Raw genomic sequence first — 24289 nt, 5'->3', positions numbered from 1 at the left:
TTATGTTTAAGGGGAGAGGATGTTGCCTTTCTGGGTTTGTATGGAGGGGTTCGGAGAGAGAGATAATAATATTGTACTTGGAGGCCTTTCATGTTTTCAAGAAAAGGGGACATGCACCCATCAGAGTTTCTCAAATTTTGAAATGTGCCCCAAATGTTCACAGCTCCTGCCCTAAAACAGCAAGTTATTTGTTCTTACCAAAGCATCTACATTCCTGATAGCATTGACTTTCAGTCAGAAAGTTATTTGCATTATTTCCACAGCCACCGAAAATGAACTCCTCACACTTCAGGGTTTCAATATTGAAGAAAAAACGTGGTAAACGTGCTCTGCATCTTCCTACATTCTTAGGGCGTTTGCATATATCAGGTAGACAATCTGGTGGGTAAAAGCAAAGAAAGGCAAGCCTCATATAAACATTATATCAAAGTCTGAAACACAGAAAGCAATGACATTGACCATGTGACTCCACCTCACAAATAAAAACAGCAATTAACTCACATTTCTACCAGATCTAAATTTATACAAATATGTTTTCACAAACCTTCTCTTTGAGATTCCCTAAATCTCTGGACTTCCCTCCATACCCTCTTCTGGTTCCTTATATTAACTAAGTTCTTCTGCATATCCATTCTTAAACCTTTTCAATTATTATTTCCCTTAATTTTATCTAATTTTCTGCTAGTTGCAAGCATTTACTTAAATGCTTTACTTATATGTATCAACCTGTTTACAGGATTTTTGCACATACCGGTAAATAATAAACAATTCCCACTCTTTTTTAAACTTCTCATTGTCATAGTCTCTGAGTTTTGCCATTAATTTTGCCATTTCTGCATAGTCCATTAGCTTGATTTGCCATTCTTCTTTCGTTGCTATCTTTTTGTCCTTCTATCTTTGGGCTAACAATATTTGGGCAGCTGTTGTAGCATATAAAAATATTTTCTTATCTTCTTTGGGGAGTTCAGTTCCTATCAGTCCTAGTAAAAAAGCTTCAGGTTTTTTAACAAAAGTTAGTTTAAACATTTTCTTCAGTTTATTATAGATCATTACCCAGAAGCTTTTAATAACCTTACATCCCCACCACTGGGCTGTATCCAGTTCTAGCTGAGAGTCACTTTCCTGTTCTCAATAGTTTAGCATTGGGTGTCAGCTGGGAAACTGAAATCCAAGACTTCTGGAAGAAGCCAAGTTGTCTATCTATGAACCAAAAATCAAACAAAACCATATGGGCCAAACAACATGCCGCTCTCTGCCACTCTGGTGAGTACCACCTGCAAGGTATCTTGGCTGGCGTAGTGAAACAACACATATTCCTGAGGATGCCAGAAGTCAACACTAACCATGAACAAGACTCCTACGTCCACACCCTGAGCCCTGAGCTTAGTTGGCAAAGATTGCTGAAGAGAGAGATCAGACTATTCAAGGGTAGGTGTACTCCAAATCTGATACAGTGGTACTTCGGGTTCCATACGCTTCAGGTTACATACGCTTCAGGTTACAGACTCCACTAACCCAGAAATAGTACCCCGGGTTAAGAACTTTGCTTCAGGATGAGAACAGAAATCGTGCTCCGGTGGTGCGGCAGCAGCAGGAGGCCCCATTAGCTAATGTGGTGCTTCAGGTTAAGAACAGTTTCAGGTTAAGAACGGACCTCCGGAACGAATTAAGTACTTAACCCGAGGTACCACTGTAGTTGCCAGAATGTTGCTTCCCCGGGAACATAGTGTAAAGTTTAAAGAGTGACTCACAGAACAACCAGAGTATCACTGATCTACTGTGGCCTTGGGCAGGGTGCTAGAATGCCAGCAACTTCTGAGAATTCCAGGTGCTGACACTGATCCCAAGCAAGGACCACAGCTGGTATACAACGCATAGAGGCATTGAAATGAATTGTCGTGTTTAACTTAGAGTCATCTATTTGAATGGATCTACTCTGAGTAGAAATATGTTGGATACAACCCCACAGCTCTTCATTTTGAGCCACCATGGAGAATCCATTGAGCTCCTTTCAAGGTCACATGTTCACTCACTGGGCAAAGTCAGCCCAGGGAATCTTTGTAGGCACACAAGCTCCTCAAACTCCCATAGCGTGATCAATATAATTGGGTGCATGTGTTGCCTACAAGAAAGCAAGCTCCACATCACTTGGGCCTTATGGAAGGGGGCAACCCTATGTAGAGAGGCAGGTTAAAGAATTGGAGAGAAATAGGGGGAGGTACAGCCATGATACACATAAGATTTAGAAGTTGTAAGAGGAGAGAGAGCTCATACCTGTATCTGACGCAGAGATGCCCAGCAGCTCAGGCCAGGGTGCGAAAAGGCCCACAATGAGAGACAGGAGGATGAAGGGACCACACTGCATGGCGACTCTTCAATGGGAATGTCCAGTGCCAAGGGAAGGGACGCTATATATTGTGTTCTTTAAGGAAATAGAGGCAGTCATCTGGGCATGAAAAAGCAATATCTAGGGACAATCTGGATCTACTCTATTAATTACAAGGAAATTTTCTGTTCTCAATAAAGTATTCTTCTACCTCAGCTCAGGACATGTTGGAGCTATGAATTATAGCCACAGAAGACTGAAACAGCCTGGAAGAATTTCAGTTCTGTGACATGGTATTGATACACCGTAAATCTGTTCTTTTGTCATGCAGCGCCCATGCCCTTCTGTTCCTCTCTGATGTGGGTTCTGTGGAGTAATGGGTAGATTAGGCAGGACAGGATAAGATAGGAAAAGAAATATAAATATCCAGCCACTCTTATTAAGACCATCATATAAGTGCCTGGTACATTCAGCTTTTATTGTAGCAATAAAGTTTGGTTTATTCTCACCACGTCTCATATTTGGCTAAGCCAGTGGTTTTCAACCAGTGTGCCGTGGCACCCTGGGGCGCCTTGAATGATAGTCAGAGTACCGCGGGCAACACTGGCCTCTGTCCCTCTTTCCTTCTTTCCCTTCTCTGATGCCCTCTCTCGTCTCTGCCTCCCAAAGGCTTCCACCGCTGTTCATTGCAGCAGCCCTGGCTACAAACTTCCCAGGCAAATGGTGCCTCTGGGGCTGGCTAAGCTATCAAGTCTGTGAAAAAGTGACATCAGAGTTTATAAGTTAGCAGGAGAATAATAGTTGTTAGGAGATTGCTTAAGGTGTTGGAAACCCAGAGCTTGGAGCACCATAACACGGGGGCGTGGGGGTGAGCAGTGAATAGAGTTAAAGTTTCCTCTTGCTCCTACGTGATGAGCTTGGGCTGGGAAGGGTACGACAGGGTTCAGTTTTGGGGGAACACTGTGAAAGGAAGAGCGGAATTTTACTGAGGAATGGTATAAAAGTCAGTGTTATAGAAAAAACCTGCTCCTTCTCCCTTATTGGGTATCCAAGAGCCCGTATAGAGTCCTTAAGTAGGTTCCCTATCGGTAGGAGAAAACAACAGAGGCCAGCCAGAGAAAATTGAGAAGCAAAGCAGCTAGTAAGCCTGATCTTTATTAAACTGTTGCAACAGGGTCCTCACTCACCCTACGCAGGAGAGAGGAGGGACCCAGAACAATGGTGCACAAGCCCATATATAGATTTTTGAAATTGCCCACCCTGTAGACCAGGCTTCCTCAACCTCAGCCCTCCAGGTGTTTTGAGACTACAATTCCCATCATCCCCAACCACTGACCCTGCTATCTAGGGATGATCATGGGAGTTGTAGGCCAAAAACATCTGGAGGGCCGAGGGTGAGGAAGCCTGCTGCAGACCAAGACCACCCCCGAAACATCGTGCAAACATTACAGAAGGAGGTGGTCTATAGCAGAAATCCTGTTTGCCAGGATATCTGTTAATGGTCACTGATTGCTTTACCTGGGCAACCTGGCCATTCTTTTGTGATGGTAAATACTTAAGTTTCTGAGTCCCAGGTCCCAGGCTCACCCTGTTCATACACAAATACACCCTTAAGACAGGATTTGTAAGCAAAAAGACAAAGGGGAGGCTTTCTCCATTTCCTCCCTTCTTGCAGAGAAATATATTGAGGTCAATTGGGGAGAGTCAAAATGACTTCAGGATTGCTCTCCTGTACTATTTCAGACATGTGGTTTATATACTTATGTATGTGTTTCCTTATACATTTATGAATATTTATTTCATATTTGGGACCATAGGATTCTTATAACATCAGGAACAATGTACAGTATTACAATAAGGCTGTGCTCAGTTTCCTATCACGTCTCCATAATTAAACTATACCATTTAACATACAAAATATTATTCTATATAATTGTAATGAATGTCGAATGTTATTTTATTTGCATATTGTATTATGCATATTGTCTTATTTATATGATGTAAGCCACTCTGAGCCTGGCTTTGGCCAGGGAGGGTGGGATACAAATAAAATGTATTATTATTATTATTAAAACATACAAAAAAACCAAACACATTTGCTAACATAATATGCTTTTGTTGTCTCAGCCACTCTGGGAGGTTTCCAACAAAAATATAGAGTGAAAGAAAACACACACACATCAAACATTAAAAGCTTCCCAAATCAGGGCTGCCTTCAGATGTCTACATCTGCCAGGAGGGTGGGTGTGACTACCAAAAAGTGGTGGATAATTATTTGAATTGCTTTTCTTATATACAGGCAAACCCCCTTTTGTGTGCGATTGGCATGTGTGCAACCACAGATGTGTGCACAGTTTCAGGCCCTCCAAGTGTCCCTATTTTCCAGGGACTTCCCTGATTTAGAGAAGCTGTCCCGGTTTCTGATTGCGTCCCAGAATGTCCCGCTTTTCCTTAGGATGTCCCTATTTTCAGTGGAGAAATGTTGGAGGGTATGGAGTTATGTAACCCCTGAACTGTCTGAAGGCAATCCTGTATAGGGATGTATTCTGAATGTTTAATATTTTACAGTGGTACCTCAGGTTACATACACTTCAGGTTACATACGCTTCAGGTTACAGACTCCGCTAACCCAGAAATAGTACCTCAGGTTAAGAACTTTGCTTCAGGATGAGAACAGAAATTGTGCTCTGGAGGTGCAGCAGCAGCAGGAGCCCACATTAGCTAAAGTGGTGCTTCAGGTTGAAAACAGTTTCAGGTTAAGAATGGACCTCCAGAACAAATTAAGTTCTTAACCCAAGGTAGCACTGTATTATGTTTTTTATATATGTTGGAAGCTGCCCAGAGTGCTGGGGCAACCCAATAAGATGTGTGGGGTATAAAAAGTAAAATTATAATTATGGAATGGGACATCTCTATTCTCATCAGAGACATGTTGGAGGGGGTGCCGTTTTCAGCATGGGGCAGAACGGGGGTGAAACAGGGCAGGGCAAGCTTACGCACATCCTGATGACATGCACAATGACCTGGAACACCACCCTCATGCAAATGGGGGGGTGCCTGTATATAAAGGTGTCCCATAAAATAGCTATCTACAGGAGTAGACAGATATATGTACAGAATCTCTTCTTCCGTGTGACAGCAAGGATGCGGAAAATGGAGGCCTGTAGCCTCGGGTGCAGCATCAAAAAATGTACCCTTGTCGGTTTTGTATGCAGGTAGCAATTTCCATTTGTAAGGCTGACGTTTTACAGTTGCACATGGAAGACTTTCTGGTTGCACTCAGCATCATAAACCTATGCTTATCAGTTGTGTATACAGGTAGATTTCCCCAATAACTAGGGCTATAAAAGCTGCTAAACTGGCCACCTGATAAGATAACCATTGTAACTTCCTTTTGTTTCCCAGTATTTTAGCAGATATGCGTATTGAGGGGGAGCAAGGGAAAACAACAACATGGTCGCAGTCTTCCTGTCACATGGGCAGGGTCTCCCTGGTTACTCTCACTATCCCTTCCCTTCAGCTCTCCTCCCTGTGGTCTCCCTTCATTCCAGCTTCCTTCCTCCTAGAGGTTCTAATCCCCATCAAACTTACAACTTCCCATTTCCCGGAAAACACTCAGATGGGATGGGGAACCTGTGGTCCTCCAGATGTATCATCCCTGGCCATCGGCTATGCCAGCAGGAGTTGTAGCTCAACAACATCTACCAATAGATATCAGGGACTTCCTGAACCCATTATAGTTAAATAATTGGGGCTGTATCCAATTCAAGCCCTACTCACAGCCAACCTACTAGAGTTAATGGACATGACTAACTTAAGTTCATTAATTTCAATAGGTCTATTCCGAGTATACCTTAGTTGGCTACAACCCTTGATTAACAAATTTAAGAGAGAACCTCAATATGTTGGGTAATCAGTTGCTAAGTCACTGTTAAAAATGTGAAAATTCTAGTTTTTGTGGGGGTGGGGGTTTGCTGTGCTTTCTAAAGCTCTCTCCATGGTATACTGCTCAAATAGAAATTCCCCCTTCAGCTAAAGGAGGTCAAATGCCAGGTCAGATGTAATTACTGGTGATCATATTTCCCATGATCGAGTTTGTCAGGAACCTTTGGCCTCATCCTGCCCATAGATCTTCCTATAAAAGTGAACTGGCTACGGTAGTTTTCATTTGACATCGCAGCAGAGATGGACTCCAAAGTCGACTGTCAGGTCAACATGTCATCAGAACCCATAGTAAGTACTCTAGATTTTTTGGTGGGCAGGGAACCTATTTGGCAGAAAATGGTATTTGGGGTGTGCTAGAGAACTAATTTTGATAGTAACTCAGTAGCAAAACTGACAGATGTTGACACAGAATGCCAAGTACGGCCTGCCATATCATTAGGCAGGATGAGGCACCAGTTTCAAGTTTCGGTTGAAGATGACAGAGCTGTGTGTCCTATGTAAAAAGGTAAAGGTAAAAGGTAAAGGACCCCTGAATGGTTAAGTCCAGTCAAAGACGACTATGGGGTTGCGGTGCTCATCTCACTTTCAGGCCAAGGGTGCCGGCGTTTGTCCAAAGACAGCTTTCCAGGTCATGTGGCCTGCATAACTAAACCACTTCTGGCGCAACAGAACACCGTGGCAGATGCCACAGCGCACAGAAATGATGATTACCTTCCTGCCACAGGTATGTTTTCAAACTGCTAGGTTGGCAGAAGCTGGGACAGAGCAACAGGAGCTCACTCCAGCATGGGGATTTGAACTGCCAACCTTCCAGTTGGCAAGCCGAAGAGGCAATGTGGTTTAGATCACAGCACCACCCACGTCCTATGTAGCCTGGTCTGCACCCTCTTAAACTAGCTTGCTTCCCTGAGGAGCACAGGAGAAAGCTCGATGGTTGGGCACATTTTTGCATGCAAAAGGTCCTGGGGTCAATTCCCTGGTGTCCCCAGATAGGGCTGGGCGGAAATCCTGCCTGAAAACCTGAAAAGCCACTGCTAGTCTCAGTCCCCAAGACTGCAAAAGGAGCTCTGATGTATCCTATGGCCCCTTGGGCACGATCCCATGGGCCGTAGAATTGCAGCTAAAATTACTCACCAATTATCCCAAAATATTAAGTTTTAATTCTGTGCAAGGCACAATCCTGCAAATCCTACCATTCTAAGGTAGGCACAGAAATTAATTATGATTTCTGCATTCTCTAGACCTGTTACTTGATTCGTGTTTCAAGAAATGGTTCCTTTTTTTAGTATTAAAATATAACCTTCCTCACAAAAAGCCTTTACTTGAAATAAGAAGCTCCCATGGCTGTCCTGCTTAAACTGTGTTGCAGCTCACTGTCTCAGAAAGTGCCATATGAATGGGAATCTGTGGGTGGAGAGAGTAATGGTCTGTCCTTTCCTGGCTAAGCCCCTGTCTCTCTTTCCCAGGCCCTCAGGTTTATACCCAGAGTGCCTAAGGACAGGAAGCAAATGATCCTCATCTCTGTCATCCTGGTGCTTCTGGCCATTATCATTATTGGAGCGATTCTCATTGGCGTTTACATGACGCAGCAACACACCGAAAAGGTGAGTAGAAGACTGAAAAGAAAGCTAGTGTCATTCAAAAGAGTAAGGCTGATCATTGGCCATCAGCGGCTAAGCTACTGATCATCATTTGAAATTCCTCACAGTGTCCAAGGGAGAATCACTCTGACAGATTATAGGAAATTTAAACATGGCTTGCAGACCAGCCACTCATTCCATAGGGTGATGTGCAGGGCCAGTGTTGGTGCTGATGAACCCTGCCAGTCTGATTTTGGATGAGAAGGAGGTCATGAAGTCAAATGACTTTGTTGAGAATATTTGAGATGCAGAAGTACACATCCTCTCAATATGGGGTTTCCATTTGGGATATCGTCATATTACCATTTCATAAAGTGTTTTGGAGTGTTCAAAGTGTCTCACATACACTGGGTTGCATCCAGTGCTGATCCCACTCCAAGTAGATCCCTTGAAATTAATGAACATGACTAACTTAGGTTCATTAATGTCAATGGATCCAATCTGAGAAGAATTTAGCAGGATACAACCCATTATCTCTGGAATCCTTAGACCAAGGGTTGGGAACCTGTGACTCTCCAGATGTTATTGAATTCCAGCTCCCATCAGCCCCAGTCATCATAGCCAAGGGTCAAGGCTGATGGGAAATGTAATCCAACAGCATGTGGAGGGACACAGGTTCCCTATTCCCTGGTCTGTTGGGTTATTTGGGACTTGGTTTAGTTTAGGATTTAAGTGCACAAATTGCCAGATACCAGCCCAAAGTTCTAAATCCCAGGTCCTCCAACTAAAAGATCTCTAGCAGCATAAGTGGAGAAAACCTTTGCCCATGCACACAGGGACACGGTGGAAGGAACCGCATTATTCCTCCCTCCACAAGTTATTTGAAGGTGGAAATAGTTACACCAGAATCAAGACTCTCTATAATAAATACGCTTACATCATTGTTAAGGAATTTAATTGGACCTCAGTAATGTACACAGAAACATGGGGAATTAGGGGAACAGACAACTTCCCTTCTCTACGATTGCCAATTCGGCATTTATTTAGAGATTAAAATTTAATCCATCACTGCTACACACATATTAATCATCTGAAAAGTGCTTGTGTGTTTATTAAATGCATGAGGTTGCCATGCTTGCCAAATGCTTGCCATGTCGTCTTTATTTTGATATGACTCTATAGCACCAGCTAAAATGCTTCAGATTTGTGCTTCGAGATCACCCATGCAAAGTACCAGGAACATAGAAAATGCATTTCCCTGCTGAAACTTGTCTCCTTTGTAGATAATTAAAATCACTAGTAGTAGAGGAGATGGCGAAGTGGTTGAGCAAACTGTGATGGTGAATAACCAGGAAAGTGTTGCTGCCTTTCATATCCAGAGCAATACGACCTCAGCAACTGTTGTCTATGACTATAAACACGTAAGTGTCAAATATATTCTAGGTGGACACCAAAACATTCTAAGACATTGTACTATTTCAGGTAGTTGAACTGAATAGTCTTAGAGTTCTGTCCCTACATGATCTTCTGCAACATTACACTGGAACCCATGGTGCCTTTCTTAATTCACAGCCCAGTACACATGGGACACTAAAGCTTGGTTTAGCTGTACGTAGATGAGCTTTGTTATGTACTGAGTTGAATAGGATCCAAACTGCGGCAGTCTGATTGGTCCTAGAACAATAGGATCCAAAAGGCAGCAGTCTGATTGGTCCTAGAACAATAGGATTCAGAATGCAGCAGTCTGCTTGGGCCTAGAACAATGCAGCAGTATGATTGGTTGGCAGGAACCACCCAATCATGCTCCAGATAGAAGTGAATCCACAACCTGATTGGCTTACAGTAGAATTCCGGAATTAGCCAATCATGTGCAGCCCATTGTGTAAATAATGTATATAAAGCAGATACGGTGAGGGGACTTTCATTCATTCCTCCTCACCACTATGAGCTGAATAAAGAGCATGAAATCACTTTGCGACTCTGAGTATATTTCAAGCTTCTATGAGTCTAAACAAAGCCTTGAGCTCACTTGCTGCCTCCTCCATTTTCCTCCTCCCAGGAGGACGACTTCTGCTGAGTTTAGTTTTGCTTTCAAAGAATTGTGGCTTGGTGTTAATTTAGGGTTGCCATATTTCTAGAACTAAAATTCAGGACACAAAAGTTAATTTTTTATGGAAACTCAAAGTTGTTGAGCTATAAATCCAGGATATTTTGCTGATTATCCAAAAATTTTCCCTGGGCACATGTCCAGGAAATTCTGGACATATGGCAACCTTACGTTAATTACAAACTGGAGGTTGTAGTTTACAATAAGACTGGGGCGTAGCGTGGATTGCCAGTGCCCGGGGCTCTCCCTAATCCAGAGCTTTCCAAACTTTTCACGTTGGTGACAAACTTTTTAGACATGCATCATTTCGGGACACAGTAATTCAGTTTTACTAGCAAACCAGAGGTTAAACTAACCGCTTTCCAGCCCCAGGAGGAGAATGGGGAGTGTTTGCAAGACACACTAATGTGTTGCGACGCACAGTTTAGAAAGCTCTGCCCTAACCCATGGTTCCTATCAGGGCTGGGCAACGATGGTGGTGGGGAAGGGTCTTCCCAGCAGGGAGAGGGGACAGGGTCAGCGGCTGTTTATTTTATTTTTATTATTATTATTTATTTATTCCATATAATTTTTACACTGCTTGACACCAGTTGATTGTGCTTTTTAAAAAACAACAACCTCAAAGTGGTTTATTTTTCTTTTGAATTTTTATGCCACCCCCAAATTTTGTGCCCGGGACAACAGCCCCTCTGCCCCCTCCCATTCTACGTCACTGCAACAAGCAACAGACTTGCATAACGGTATTATAATATTAGCAGTTTTTCTTTCCAATCCATTTCCTAATAATCTCTAGCAAGGAACTTGCCTCCCACCCCCTGTTTAAAGCACAGCACCAGCTGCACACTTAGAGGAGGGCATTCCTTAATTTATCCCCAAATCTTCTATGCTTCCTGCTTTGTTCTTCAACATTGTTTAGGAGCTGCAGATCACTGCCCCAGCCCCTGGTGACCGCACGCAATCTCACCCAGTGGACAATGCTGTGGCCGATGATCCACAGACGCACCGCCCCGACAGCTGAAAATAAAAGAGTAAGAGAGCCGGGTCAGGGGCTGATGGGGAGGGAACGTTAGCATGGTTTCTGGATGTATCCCCTGTAAGCGTTCGACTTCCACCGTCCCATATCCATTATCCTCTCCGCCTGTAAACCCATGTGCACAGCAGTGGTTGCAGCCCCGATGCGGAAAGAATGTGCGGCGTACTCCCCAGATGGGAGCCCCATGGCAGCGATTCCCTTGCGTATAACCCTCGTGAACTGGTGCTTTGACAGGCGAGAGCCATCCGCGTGTATGAAGAAAGGGCCACTGGCTTTTGGTCTTAAGCACAGGAACTTTCTTGCGTCCTTTCCTGGGCAAGGGCCAGTACCAATATGGGCCAAACATCATGCTGCTCTCTGCCACTCCGGAGAGCACCACCTGCAAGGTATCTTGGCTGGTGCAGTGACACAACACCATATTCCTGAGGATGCCAGAAGTCAACACTAACCATGAACAAAGCTCATATGTCCACACCCTGAACCATGGCTGATTTGAGCTTAGTTGGCAAAGATTGCTGAAGAGAGAGATCAGACTATTCAAGGGTAAGGTTACTCCAAATCTGAGTGTTCCCAGAATTTTGCTTCCCTGGGAACATAGTATAAAGTTTAAATAGTGACTCACAGAACAACCAGAGTATCACTGGTCTACTATGGTCTTGGGCAGAGTGCTAGAATGCCAGCATCTTTCTGAGGATTCCATGTCATGAAATTCAACTATCCAAAAATGCATTGGAATTAATTGCCTTGTTTAACTTATAGAGTCATCTATTTGAATGGATCTACTCTAAGTGAACCGTCATTGGTTACAACCCCACAGGTCTTCATCTTGACCCACCACAGATTTAAGCCACCAAGCCATGGAGAAGCCATGGAGCTCCTTTGAAGATCCAGATTTGATCAAGCGCACGTAATTGCTCACTGGGCAAATTCAGGATGTTGCTTGGGCTTCCAGCTGTTATAGAAATATCAATATAAGTGGGTACATTTGTCGCTTGGGGAAAATCAAATTCCATGTCCCTTGGACCTTAAGGAGGGGGGCAACCCTAAGTAGAGAGGTGGGTTAAAGAACTGGAGAGAGATAGGGGGAGGTAAAGCCATGATACACAAAAGATGTGCTCGTTTCTCTCTGGTCGGGGACAGAGGGTGGCGCTTGGGGGGGAATTGTCATCGCGCCACTCCTTGGTGTGTGGAGTGCCTCAGGGTTCGATACTCTCCCCGATGCTTTTTAACATCTTTATGCGCCCCCTCGCCCAGCTTGTCCGGAGTTTTGGGCCGGGCTGCCATCAGTATGCTGATGACACCCTACTCTATCTGTTGATGGATGGCCATCCTGACTCGGCCCCAGACACACTGACCAGATGTTTGGAAGCTGTGGCTGGATGGTTACGTGGGAGCCGGTTGAAGCTAAATCCTTCGAAGACAGAGGTCCTCTGACTGGGACGGGACGATATGGGATTGAGGGGGCAACTCCCATCTCTTGCGGGGGTGCAATTAGTGCCAGCACAGTCCGTTAAGAGTTTGGGTGTAATCTTCGATACCTCCCTCTCCATGGAGGTGCAGCTATAACAAAGGCGGCATTTTTTCATCTCCGCCAAGCTAAGCAGTTGGCTCCTTACCTCTCTCGCCCTGACCTAGCCACTGTGATCCACGTGATGGTCACCTCCAGACTGGATTATTGTAACTCGCTCTACGTGGGGCTGCCCTTGAGACTGACCCAGAAACTCCAGCGGGTGCAGAACGCCACAGCGAGACTCCTTACGGGATCCTCGCTGTGAGATCACATTCATCTGGTGCTATAGCAGCTGCACTGGCTCCCGGTGGAGTACAGGATCAGGTTTAAGGTGCTGGTTTTAACCTTCAAAGCCCTATACAGCCTAGGACCCTCGTACCTACGGGACCGCCTCTCCTGGTATGCCCCACAGAGGAACTTACAGTATTCAAATATAAACATCTTGAAGGTCCCAGGCCACAGAGAGTTTAGGCTGGCCTCAATTAAAGCCAGGGCTTTTTCGGCTGTGGCTCCAACCTGGTGGAACGCTCTGTCACAAGAGACAAGGGCCCTGCAGGACTTGACATTTTTCCACAGGGCCTGCAAGACAGAGCTGTTCCACCAGGATTTTGGTCAGGGCGCAGCCTGACTCCCTCCTTTGGCAATCTTTACAGAACTTTAGTTTATGGTTGCCATCAACTTTGATTTTAATTAATTTTTATGTTTTTAGAATCTTGCACTATTTTAGTGTTGTTAGCCGCCCTGAACCCGGCTTCGGCTGGGGAGGGCGAGATATAAATAAAAATTATTATTATTATTATTATTATTATTATTATTATTATTATTATTATACCTGTATCCGATGCAGAGATGCCCAGCAGCTCAGGCCAGGGTGCGAAAAGGCCCACAATGACAGACAGGAGGATGGTGACTCTTCGATAAGAATGTCCCGTGCCAGGGGAAGGGATGCTATATCATGTTCTTTAAGGAAATGGAGCCCATCAATTGGGCATGAAAAAATGAATTACCAATGTCTAGGGACACTCTGGATCTACTCTAATGATTCCAATGTAATTTCCTGTTCTCATTAAAGTATTCTTCCACATCAAATAGGGACACATTGGAACTCTCAAATGTTTCAGTTCCGTGATAGGATGTTGATACAAACCTGATCTTGGTCATGCAAAGTTTATGGCCTTCTTCCGGTTTTTTCTTTTCTTTCAACTGCATATAGCAAGGCCTGAGAACAGATCATAAGAGTGCTTACGGTCGACAGCAGTGTTCGCCAACTAGGTGCCCTGCAGATGTATTGAACTACAACTCCCACCAGCCCCTGCCAGCTCAGATTGGTGAAGGTTGCTCAACAGACTCTCAATGTCAATGTAAACATGAAGTTCATGCAACATGTTATACACACATACCTCATGGCGGGGGGATAGATTTGGAACCATTTATTCCATTTTTAATTCAGCCAGAGAAAAAGAACAGTCTTGACTTGGCTGGAAAAGATTGTTATTTAATCTCTGGATGGCCACATGAGCATGTCTGGAAGTAAGCTGCTCCGATGCCAGCATCTCCCCAAGAATTCCAAGTGCTGACACTGAAAATGTCCAACAGGCATTATGTCCTCATTCTTTGTCACCACCAAGCCCATTCCACAAAAAATCCTGGGACGTGGAGTTGCTTAAGGGCTCTCAAAATTATTTCTCAGGGTGGGCTCTCCTAACCACTCTCGGCACCCTTAAAGAACTAGGGTTCCTGGTACTCTTTGGGGGAAGCCAGGACTGGCAACATGGTACAAGTCTGTTTTAGATGTCTAGTGTGGGTGTGACCACAGACTCCTAATGGGGAGGGGGTGTAACGTGTGAATGCTTGCTGTCCAACTGTGTTGCTCCCCCTGTGCTTTTTATCCACACATTCCAGGTGGGTGGTGAATTACAGACTGCACCACCCCCCGACTCTGGCTTTCATAGTTGAAGTGGTTGGTGCACACGCCTTTATACACTTCTCACAAGCCATCGATTCCATAAGAACTAGCCCAGGCTACTTTGCAGTACTTTCTTTCCTTCATTGTGTTCACACTAGACATCAGCACTCAAGTTGTGTTAGTCGCCTATCCATACCTGCAAACTGTAAGCTCACATCATGGCAGTAGAAAGGGTTATGCTGTTCTTAAAATTAAAACTGAATTAAAATCCCTCCCAGGACACTTCCAGATGAAGACAAATGCCCTTTGGGAGGGTGGTTCCCATGACCAGGAGATACGCAAGGCAGCTCTGGAGGGTTCGCCCAGGTGTCCTTTGCATCTAGGAGTTCCTTTTGACAGCTCTGCCTGATTGGCCAGCTATGGCTGCTCCTGGACAGGGAAAGTCTGGCCGCATGTTGGTAACCTTGAGGCTGGATTACAGCAATGTGATCTATGTGGGGCTGCCCTTCGGCCTAATCTGAAAGCTGCAGTTGGTGCAAAAGGGTGACAGAATTGTTAAAAGGTCTACACTGGCTGCGCATCTACTACCGAGCCAAGTTCGTTGTCTTTGCATTAAGGTAATTTACAAGTCCAAAATACCTAAGGGCAGCCTAACATCTCATCTGTCAGCTCAAACACTTAGATCATCTGGAGGAGCTTCATGTCTTGTCCCTGGAGTTGGTGAGGCTCATCTGACAACAAGAATCCAAACCTTTAGCGATTTCCCCAGTCCTAAGGACTGCTCAGCCAACAGAGATTGCGCAGTCTGTGAATGTTTAAAGGCCTTGTGAAAACATTTTTATAATGACAGGTTTATGCCAGCATTTAAGAAAATACTTAATGGTTAGTTGATGTTCTCTGATCTAATTTTTTTTTACATGTTTTATGATGTATGTAGATAATGTAAATCACTTTGATATTTAGATGATATAGCAACATATAAATATTTTTGTAAATAAAGTCATCTAAGCTTCCAACAAAAAAATAGTAAGCCATAGAAGACACTTAACAGCATTAATGTGGATTTAATAGCAGATGAATTAATGTGGACAAAACCCCATACTCAAGAACCAGAATACAGAGGATGCTGAACTACTGTTGCACTTATTCAGAATATTCAGCTGAGGTGAATGGAAGGACATCTGGAATTTAGCTGTTGTCTTCTTTCACATGAGCAGGGGGCATTTTTGAGGATGCCAAAATATTACTCCTCCTTCACTACAGTGGAAGAAAGAGAGAATCTTTGTGGTGGATCAAATGATACAAAGAAGAAGAAGAAGAAGTTGAAGAAGAAGAAGAAAGAAGACGACGAAGATGAAGATGAAGATGAAGATGAAGAAGAAGAAGAAGGAGGAGGAGGAGGAGGAGGAGGAAGAAGAAGAAGAAGAAGAAGAAGAAGAAGAAGAAGAAGAAGAAGAAGATGCCCCCGTCCCCTTTCCTCTCCCAGAGAGCCCAGGGCAACCCAGAGCAAAGATGAAGCATTAGGAAGAAGGTAAAAGCACAGTACACAGTATATCTCAGGAGCGACTCAAGGTGATAAGAGGTGAACAGATCTTCCTTCAGAAACAGATGCCATGGTTCATTTTCCTTTCAAGGGATGATATCGTCAAGCATTGTGAGTTTTATGGGTGCAGAACTTTCTTGAATGTTCTCAAATACAAGCTTGCAGCTGTTGTTTATCTCGTGAGTCTGTGGGGCTCATGGTCAACGCTCAGAGGCAGATGATATATTTCCTGCCTACAGAGCAGTTCTGTGTCTCTTTCTATGCTTTCTGTTATACTGTCTGTTTCTTTGCTTCTGTAACTGGATGAGGTCTTAGGAGCTGAAGTTTTGGGACTTTACTGGGGATCCAGTAAAATCCTGTACGCTTTTAGACCTCAGTAAACTGTAACTGAAGAATTCTGCTGCCTTAGTGTGTGCTTTTCCTTTGGAACTCTGCACGGGAATTGCAGTTCATGCAATTGCAATCTGTTGCTATCTGCCCATGCCCTGGGGTTGCGCTAAAGAGCCATGGAGACAGGGAGTGGCTAGATTTTGCACCAGCCCTGTCAGATATTTTCTACCTGAAGGAAGAATCCCTTCTGGAGTCTGGCCATGGCTGCCTGAGAGTAGGCTCAGTACTTTAGATTTCTCAGTTTGAAAAGCTGGAAAGATACTTATGTTGCAGCACATCATAAAATAGGTATATGATATTATTTGCAGCTATACTGAAGTTGATGTTACTGTATTCTGTATGGTTTATCTTCTACTGGAGAAGACTGGTCAGTCAAAAAGCAACTGAGAACAGACATTGAGTTCGGCTGTTATTGAGTACAGTGGTACTTCAGGTTCCATACGCTTCAGGTTACAGACTCCACTAACCCAGAAATAGTACCTCGGGTTAAGAACTTTGCTTCAGGATGAGATCAGAAATCTTGCTTTGGCGGCGTGTCAGCCGAGGGAGGCCCCATTAGCTAAAGTGGTGCTTCACGTTAAGAACAGTTTCAGGTTAAGAACGGGCCTCCGGAACGAATTAAGTACTTAACCCAAGGTACCACTGTAATGATAAACATTATTTTATTTTAATTGATCTTTATCTTCTCAGACATTCTGTTTGTCAAAGGCTTTTTGACCATAAGTCTTGTTCAGTGGTCTCAAATAAAATGTAAAATGTACCAAAAATCATTTCAAACAATCCTTTTTGTTCAGTTGTGTTTAGGTTTTAAGGGGAGAGGATGTTGCCTTTCTGGGTTTGTATGGAGGGGTTTGGAGAGAGAGATAATAATATTGTACTTGGAGGCCTTTCATGTTTTCAAGAAAAGGGGAGATGCACCCATCAGACTTTCTCAAATTTTGAAATGTGCCCATTTGCCCCAAAATGTTCACAGCTCCTGCCCTAAAACAGCAAGTTATTTGTTCTTACCAAAGCGTCCACATTTCTGATAGCATTCATTTTCATTCAGAAAGTTATTTGCATTCTCTTTACAGCCACCGAAATCGAACTCCTCACACTTCAGGGTTTCAATATTGAAGAAAAAACGTGGAAAACTTGCTCTGCATCTTCCTACTTTCTTAGGGAGTTTGCATATATCAGGTAGACCATCTGGTGGGTAAAAGCAAAGAAAGGCAAGCCTCATATAAACATTATATCAAAGTCTGAAACACAGAAAGCAATGACATTGACCATGTGACTCCACCTCACAAATAAAACAGTAATTAACTCACATTTCTACCAGATCTAAATTTATACAAATATGTTTTCACAAACCTTCTCTTTGAGATTCCCTAAATCTCTGGACTTCCCTCCATACCCTCTTCTGGTTCCTTATATTAACTAAGTTCTTCTGCATATCCATTCTTAAACCTTTTCAATTATTATTTCCCTTAATTTTATCTAATTTTCTGCAAGTTGCAAGCATTTACTTAAATGCTTTACTTATATGTATCAACCTGTTTACAGTATTTTTGCACATAAATAATAAACGATTCCCACTCTTTTTTAAACTTCTCATTGTCATAGTCTCTGAGCTTTGCCGTTAATTTTGCCATTTCTGCATAGTCCATTAGCTTGATTTGCCATTCTTCTTTTGTTGCTATCTTTTTGTCCTTCTATCTTTGGGCTAACAATATTTGGGCAGCTGTTGTAGCATATAAAAATATTTTCTTATCTTCTTTGGGGAGTTCAGTTCCTATCAGTCCTAGTAAAAAAGCTTCAGGTTTTTTAACAAAAGTTAGTTTAAACATTTTCTTCAGTTCATTATAGATCATTACCCAGAAGCTTTTAATAACCTTACATCCCCACCACTGGGCTGTATCCAGTTCTAGCTGAGAATCACTTTGCTGTTCTCAATAGTTTAGCATTGGGTGTCAGCTGGGAAACTGAAATCCAAGACTTCTGGAAGAAGCCAAGTTGTCTATCTATGAACCAAAAATCAAACAAAACAAAAAACCCAAAAGAAAACTACAGATTTTGTATTGAGAAGAGCATGATTCCATAAAAGCTCTGTTCCAGTCCTTTGAGCTGGCTGAGACAGATAACTGAAAGAAGTGGCAGAGGCAAGGATAATTTGATTCCAAATCTGAGTTTCCCAAAGAGACCCAGGTTGTGCCTCATAGGAGTCATTGTGCCAAATCCAATATGGGCCAAACAACATGCCGCTCTCTGCCACTCTGGTGAGTACCACCTGCAAGGTATCTTGGCTGGCGTAGTGAAACAACACATATTCCTGAGGATGCCAGAAGTCAACACTAACCATGAACAAGACTCCTACATCCACACCCTGAGCCCTGAGCTTAGTTGGCAAAGATTGCTGAAGAGAGAGATCAGACTATTCAAGGGTAGGTGTACTCCAAATCTGATACAGTGGTACTTCGGGTTCCATACGCTTCAGGTTACATACGCTTCAGGTTACAGACTCCACTAACCCAGAAATAGTACCCCGGGTTAAGAACTTTGCTTCAGGATGAGAACAGAAATCGTGCTCTGGTGGTGCGGCAGCAGAAGGAGGCCACATTAGCTAATGTGGTGCTTCAGGTTAAGAACAGTTTCAGGTTAAGAACGGACCTCCGGAACGAATTAAGTACTTAACCCGAGGTACCACTGTAGTTCCCAGAATGTTGCTTCCCCGGGAACATAGTGTAAAGTTTAAAGAGTGACTCACAGAACAACCAGAGTATCACTGATCTACTCTCAGCAACTTCTGAGAATTCCAGGTGCTGACACTGATCCCAAGCAAGGGCCACAGCTGGTATACAACGCATAGAGGCATTGAAATGAATTGTCGTGTTTAACTTAGAGTCATCTATTTGAATGGATCTACTCTGAGTAGAAATATGTTGGATACAACTCCACAGCTCTTCATTTTGAGCCACCATGGAGAATCCATTGAGCTCCTTTCAAGGTCACATGTTCACTCACTGGGCAAAGTCAGCCCAGGGAATCTTTGTAGGCACACAAGCTCCTCAAACTCCCATAGCGTGATCAATATAATTGGGTGCATGTGTTGCCTACAAGAAAGCAAGCTCCACATCACTTGGGCCTTATGGAAGGGGGCAACCCTATGCAGAGAGGCAGGTTAAAGAATTGGAGAGAAATAGGGGGAGGTACAGCCATGATACACATAAGATTTAGAAGTTGTAAGAGGAGAGAGAGCTCATACCTGTATCTGACGCAGAGATGCCCAGCAGCTCAGGCCAGGGTGCGAAAAGGCCCACAATGAGAGACAGGAGGATGAAGGGACCACACTGCATGGCGACTCTTCAATGGGAATGTCCAGTGCCAAGGGAAGGGACGCTATATTGTGTTCTTTAAGGAAATAGAGGCAGTCATCTGGGCATGAAAAAGCAATATCTAGGGACAATCTGGATCTACTCTATTAATTACAAGGAAATTTTCTGTTCTCAATAAAGTATTCTTCTACCTCAGCTCAGGACATGTTGGAGCTATGAATTATAGCCACAGAAGACTGAAACAGCCTGGAAGAATTTCAGTTCTGTGACATGGTATTGATACACCGTAAATCTGTTCTTTTGTCATGCAGCGCCCATGCCCTTCTGTTCCTCTCTGGTGTGGGTGCTGTGGAGTAATGGGTAGATTAGGCAGGACAGGATAAGATAGGAAAAGAAATATAAATATCCAGCAACTCTTATTAAGACCATCATATAAATGCCTGGTACATTCAGCTTTTATTGTAGCAATAAAGTTTGGTTTATTCTCACCACGTCTCATATTTGGCTAAGCCAGTGGTTTTCAACCAGTGTGCCGTGGCACCCTGGGGCGCCTTCAATGATAGTCAGAGTACCGCGGGCAACACTGGCCTCTGTCCCTCTTTCCTTCTTTCCCTTCTCCGATGCCCTCTCTCGTCTCTGCCTCCCAAAGGCTTCCACCGCTGTTCATTGCAGCAGCCCTGGCTACAAACTCCCCAGGCAAATGGTGCCTCTGGGGCTGGCTAAGCTATCAAGTCTGTGAAAAAGTGACATCAGAGTTTATAAGTTAGCAGGAGAATAATAGTTGTTAGGAGATTGCTTAAGGTGTTGGAAACCCAGAGCTTGGAGCACCATAACACGGGGGCGTGGGGGTGAGCAGTGAATAGAGTTAAAGTTTCCTCTTGCTCCTACGTGATGAGCTTGGGCTGGGAAGGGTACGACAGGGTTCAGTTTTGGGGGAACACTGTGAAAGGAAGAGCGGAATTTTACTGAGGAATGGTATAAAAGTCAGTGTTATAGAAAAAACCTGCTCCTTCTCCCTTATTGGGTATCCAAGAGCCCGTATAGAGTCCTTAAGTAGGTTCCCTATCGGTAGGAGAAAATAACAGAGGCCAGCCAGAGAAAACTGAGAAGCAAAGCAGCTAGTAAGCCTGATCTTTATTAAACTGTTGCAACAGGGTCCTCACTCACCCTACGCAGGAGAGAGGAGGGACCCAGAACAATGGTGCACAAGCCCATATATAGACTTTTGAAATTGCCCACCCTGTAGACCAGGCTTCCTCAACCTCAGCCCTCCAGGTGTTTTGAGACTACAATTCCCATCATCCCCAACCACTGACCCTGCTAGCTAGGGATCATGGGAGTTGTAGGCCAAAAACATCTGGAGGGCCGAGGATGAGGAAGCCTGCTGCAGACCAAGACCACCCCCCGAAACATCGTGCAAACATTACAGAAGGAGGTGGTCTATAGCAGAAATCCTGTTTGCCAGGATATCTGTTAATGGTCACTGATTGCTTTACCTGGGCAACCTGGCCATTCTTTTGTGATGGTAAATACTTAAGTTTCTGAGTCCCAGGTCCCAGGCTCACCCTGTTCATACACAAATACACCCTTAAGACAGGATTTGTAAGCAAAAAGACAAAGGGGAGGCTTTCTCCATTTCCTCCCTTCTTGCAGAGAAATATATTGAGGTCAATTGGGGAGAGTCAAAATGACTTCAGGATTGCTCTCCTGTACTATTTCAGACATGTGGTTTATATACTTATGTATGTGTTTCTGTCAGCGCTGCCCAAGGTCCCAGCTCACACAAGACCAACGCTGCTTCTTGCTCAAGTTTAAAAGTCTTTATTGAAGTTCAGTCTCATTTCAAGACGTGCAGCGCGCAACGCTACATCTATCCGTCAGACCGTAGAAGTCCCATCTGAATCTCCGCCCCCCTGACACCAGCTTAAGATTCTAGCTTTACTCCACCTCTTCCTCTGTTCCTTCTTTCTCTGGGTCCTTCTGCTAGTCGGAGTCTCTGCCCTCCGAGATTCTTCTGACGCTGATTCTCCCGACTCCTCCCCCCCCCCTCTTTCGGGCTTTAGGACCTGGCTCCCAATCCGGGTTTTCTGCTGTCCCGCGCTCCTCCACATTTGAACTTGGCGCGCGCGCGCAGCCTCCCACTTTCCTTCTGACCGTCACACTTGTGTCACTGCTCCCCCTTTCGGGGAGGCTAGCTGGACCTGGCCTTCCCTCCTTCTCCCCACTCCCCGATGGAGGAGAAGATGGTCCTGACTCACGTGACTCTTCCCCCCCACTGTGCTCTGGTGGGGAAACTGGCCCTACTCCTCCGCTGCTCCTTTGGGACTCCCCTCTGGTTCCTTGTTTATGGATCGTCCCCTCTGGGATTCGCCTCGCCCTTACCATAGGCGCCCTCTCCTGGGAATCTTCTGATTCGCTGGAGAAGCTCATGGAATCTCTCGGTCCACTGTCATATTCCCCTACGCTCCCCTCTGATTCCTCTCCTCCGCTCTCTATCTGCTCTCTCCCCTGCTCTTCTGCTCCTGAGCCTCTGACATCCATCCCCCCCTCGAAGCCCCCCCTTCCCCCCTCCCCCTCTTCGGGTGTGGGTTCCAGGTGCTCCAGCGCTGGGGGTGTGAGTGCTGGCTTCTGTTCTCTCCCCCTGGTGTGCAACCGGCCCGCGGGATCAGGCCCCCCCACGATGGGTTCGTCGACGTCGACTTCCCCTGCTTCCATTTCTCTGCTGTCGTGCTCAAAACCAAGATCCTCCCCCCACACGTCCATGTCCTCCTCTCCACCCGGTCCCTCGGGTGAGGCTGTGTGCAAGGGCCCCCTCAGCAGTTCCCTGCTCCACCCCACTTCTGGTTGAGTGTCCCACCAATAGGAGCGGTCCGTGGCAAACCCCGAGAGCGACCCCTCCGGGGAGCTCATCCCCGGCGTCGGCTCCTCATCTGAGGAGAAACCTTGGAACGTGCTGGCTGACAGTGTGGGTGTGAAAAGCCAGTCGTCGAAATACTCCGCCGGCATGGGTCTGTGTGGGAAGATCGAATGGAACTCGTCTTTGAGATAGTGCTCCTCCACGGCGTAGCAAGGCACCCACTCGTTGGCGCTGGCCGGAGTACCCTCCCTGGCGAGGAGATATTCAACTCCCTCTTCCCCCCATCTGGAGTCCAAAATCTCTGTGACCTCGTTGAGTGGCGTCGCCCTCTGTGGTCCCTCCCCTGTTGGCGATGGGCTACGTGGAGCTGGTGCGTTCCCTGGCGCCTGAAACCTGTGGGGCGCCTTGTAAGGCGTGAGCACTGACCTGTGAAAGACTGGGTGCATTCTGGAGCCCTCCGGGAGTGTCAACCGGTAGGCCACTGGATTGATTTGTGCCGCGACCTGGTAAGGTCCCAGCTGCTTGTGTCCTAGCTTCCTCTTAGCTAGCGTTCTGGCCGGCACTGCCTGAGCTCCTAACCAGACCCAGTCCCCTACCTGTATGTCTTCCCCAACCCTCCTGTGCCTGTCTGCCTGCATCTTGTAGGCGTGTTTCGCGAGTTCCAAGTGCCTTCGGAGTTGCTCATGGACCTCCTGTAACTCTGCGGCTAAGTGCTCTGCCCCCCGTGGCTCCCCCTCTGCCTCGGTCTCCAACCCCGGGAAGGTTCTGGGGTGGCGCCCATTGTTGGCGAAGAACGGTGTCACCCCTGTAGACCCGTGCTTCGTGTTGTTGTAGGCAAACTCGGCTAGCGGTAGGTAGTCCACCCAGGTCGAGGGCTGTTGATTGGCGTAGCATCGCAGGTACTGCTGCATGATGGCGTTGACCCTCTCCGCTTGTCCGTTGGTCTGCGGGTGTCGTGCCGACGCTAAGTTGATCTTGACGTTCAGGATGCCCAGCAGCTTCTGCCAAAAGTTCGAGATGAATTGGCGACCCCGGTCGGACAGGATGGACCGCGGCAGGCCGTGAGCTTTGAAAACGTGGTCTATGAACAGCTTGGCGGTCTGTTCCGCTGTGGCCACCTTCGCGCACGGAATGAAATGCGCCATCTTGGTGAAGAGGTCTACGACCACGAGTACCGCTGTTTTGCCGCGCGAACTGGGCAGATCTGTAACAAAGTCCAGGGCCACTTTCTCCCATGGTTCGAGCGGCGTCTGCAGCGGTTCCAGCAGACCCGCCGGCTTCCTGTGTACTGGCTTGGCCCTTTGGCAGGTGTCACACCTGGAAACGTAATCCGCAACTTCTCCCCGCACCTTGGGCCACCAAAAGTCCCTGGTGACTAATTCCGCCGTCTTGTCCTTGCCGAAGTGCCCAGCGCTGGGCGCGTCGTGCAGCTGCTGCAAGACTCTCGCGCGAAGGTCGTCTCCCGGTACGTAGAGAGCCCCTTTGCGGAGGAGTAGTCCGTCGCGTATCTGGAACTCGTCGTCCCTCGCTGTGCCGTTTCGCACCTCCTCCATCTTGGATTGCGCAAACGAATCCGCCTGTAGCGCACGACGGACTGCGTCCAGGTCCACTGCGGCTGAAGCGCACGCCCACACCTCTGGTGTGAAAATGTGTTTGGCCGCTGCCGGTGCCGCTTCCTCGAGATACTGCGGCTTCCTGGATAGCGCATCCGCCATGACGTTGTTGTCTCCCGGGATGTATTCTATCCGGAAATCGAAATCTGCAAAGAACTCCGCCCA

General features: G+C 45.7%; 1 protein-coding gene across 1 annotated transcript; it reads left to right on the top strand.

The window, feature by feature from the left end:
* Positions 1 to 6440: 6440 nt before the first annotated feature.
* On the top strand, positions 6441 to 10976 carry LOC128403144 (pulmonary surfactant-associated protein C-like). The gene is made up of 4 exons (XM_053367808.1): positions 6441 to 6559; positions 7738 to 7875; positions 9135 to 9272; positions 10875 to 10976. Exons 1-4 carry the CDS (start codon positions 6512 to 6514, stop codon positions 10974 to 10976), a joined length of 426 nt encoding a protein of 141 aa, XP_053223783.1. The 5' UTR covers positions 6441 to 6511.
* The last annotated feature ends 13313 nt before the right edge of the window (positions 10977 to 24289 follow it).

The sequence above is a fragment of the Podarcis raffonei genome, chromosome 15 (genome assembly GCF_027172205.1).
Source record: "Podarcis raffonei isolate rPodRaf1 chromosome 15, rPodRaf1.pri, whole genome shotgun sequence".
Classification (NCBI taxonomy): domain Eukaryota; kingdom Metazoa; phylum Chordata; class Lepidosauria; order Squamata; family Lacertidae; genus Podarcis; species Podarcis raffonei.
This window is presented reverse-complemented; position numbering and strand designations above follow the sequence as displayed.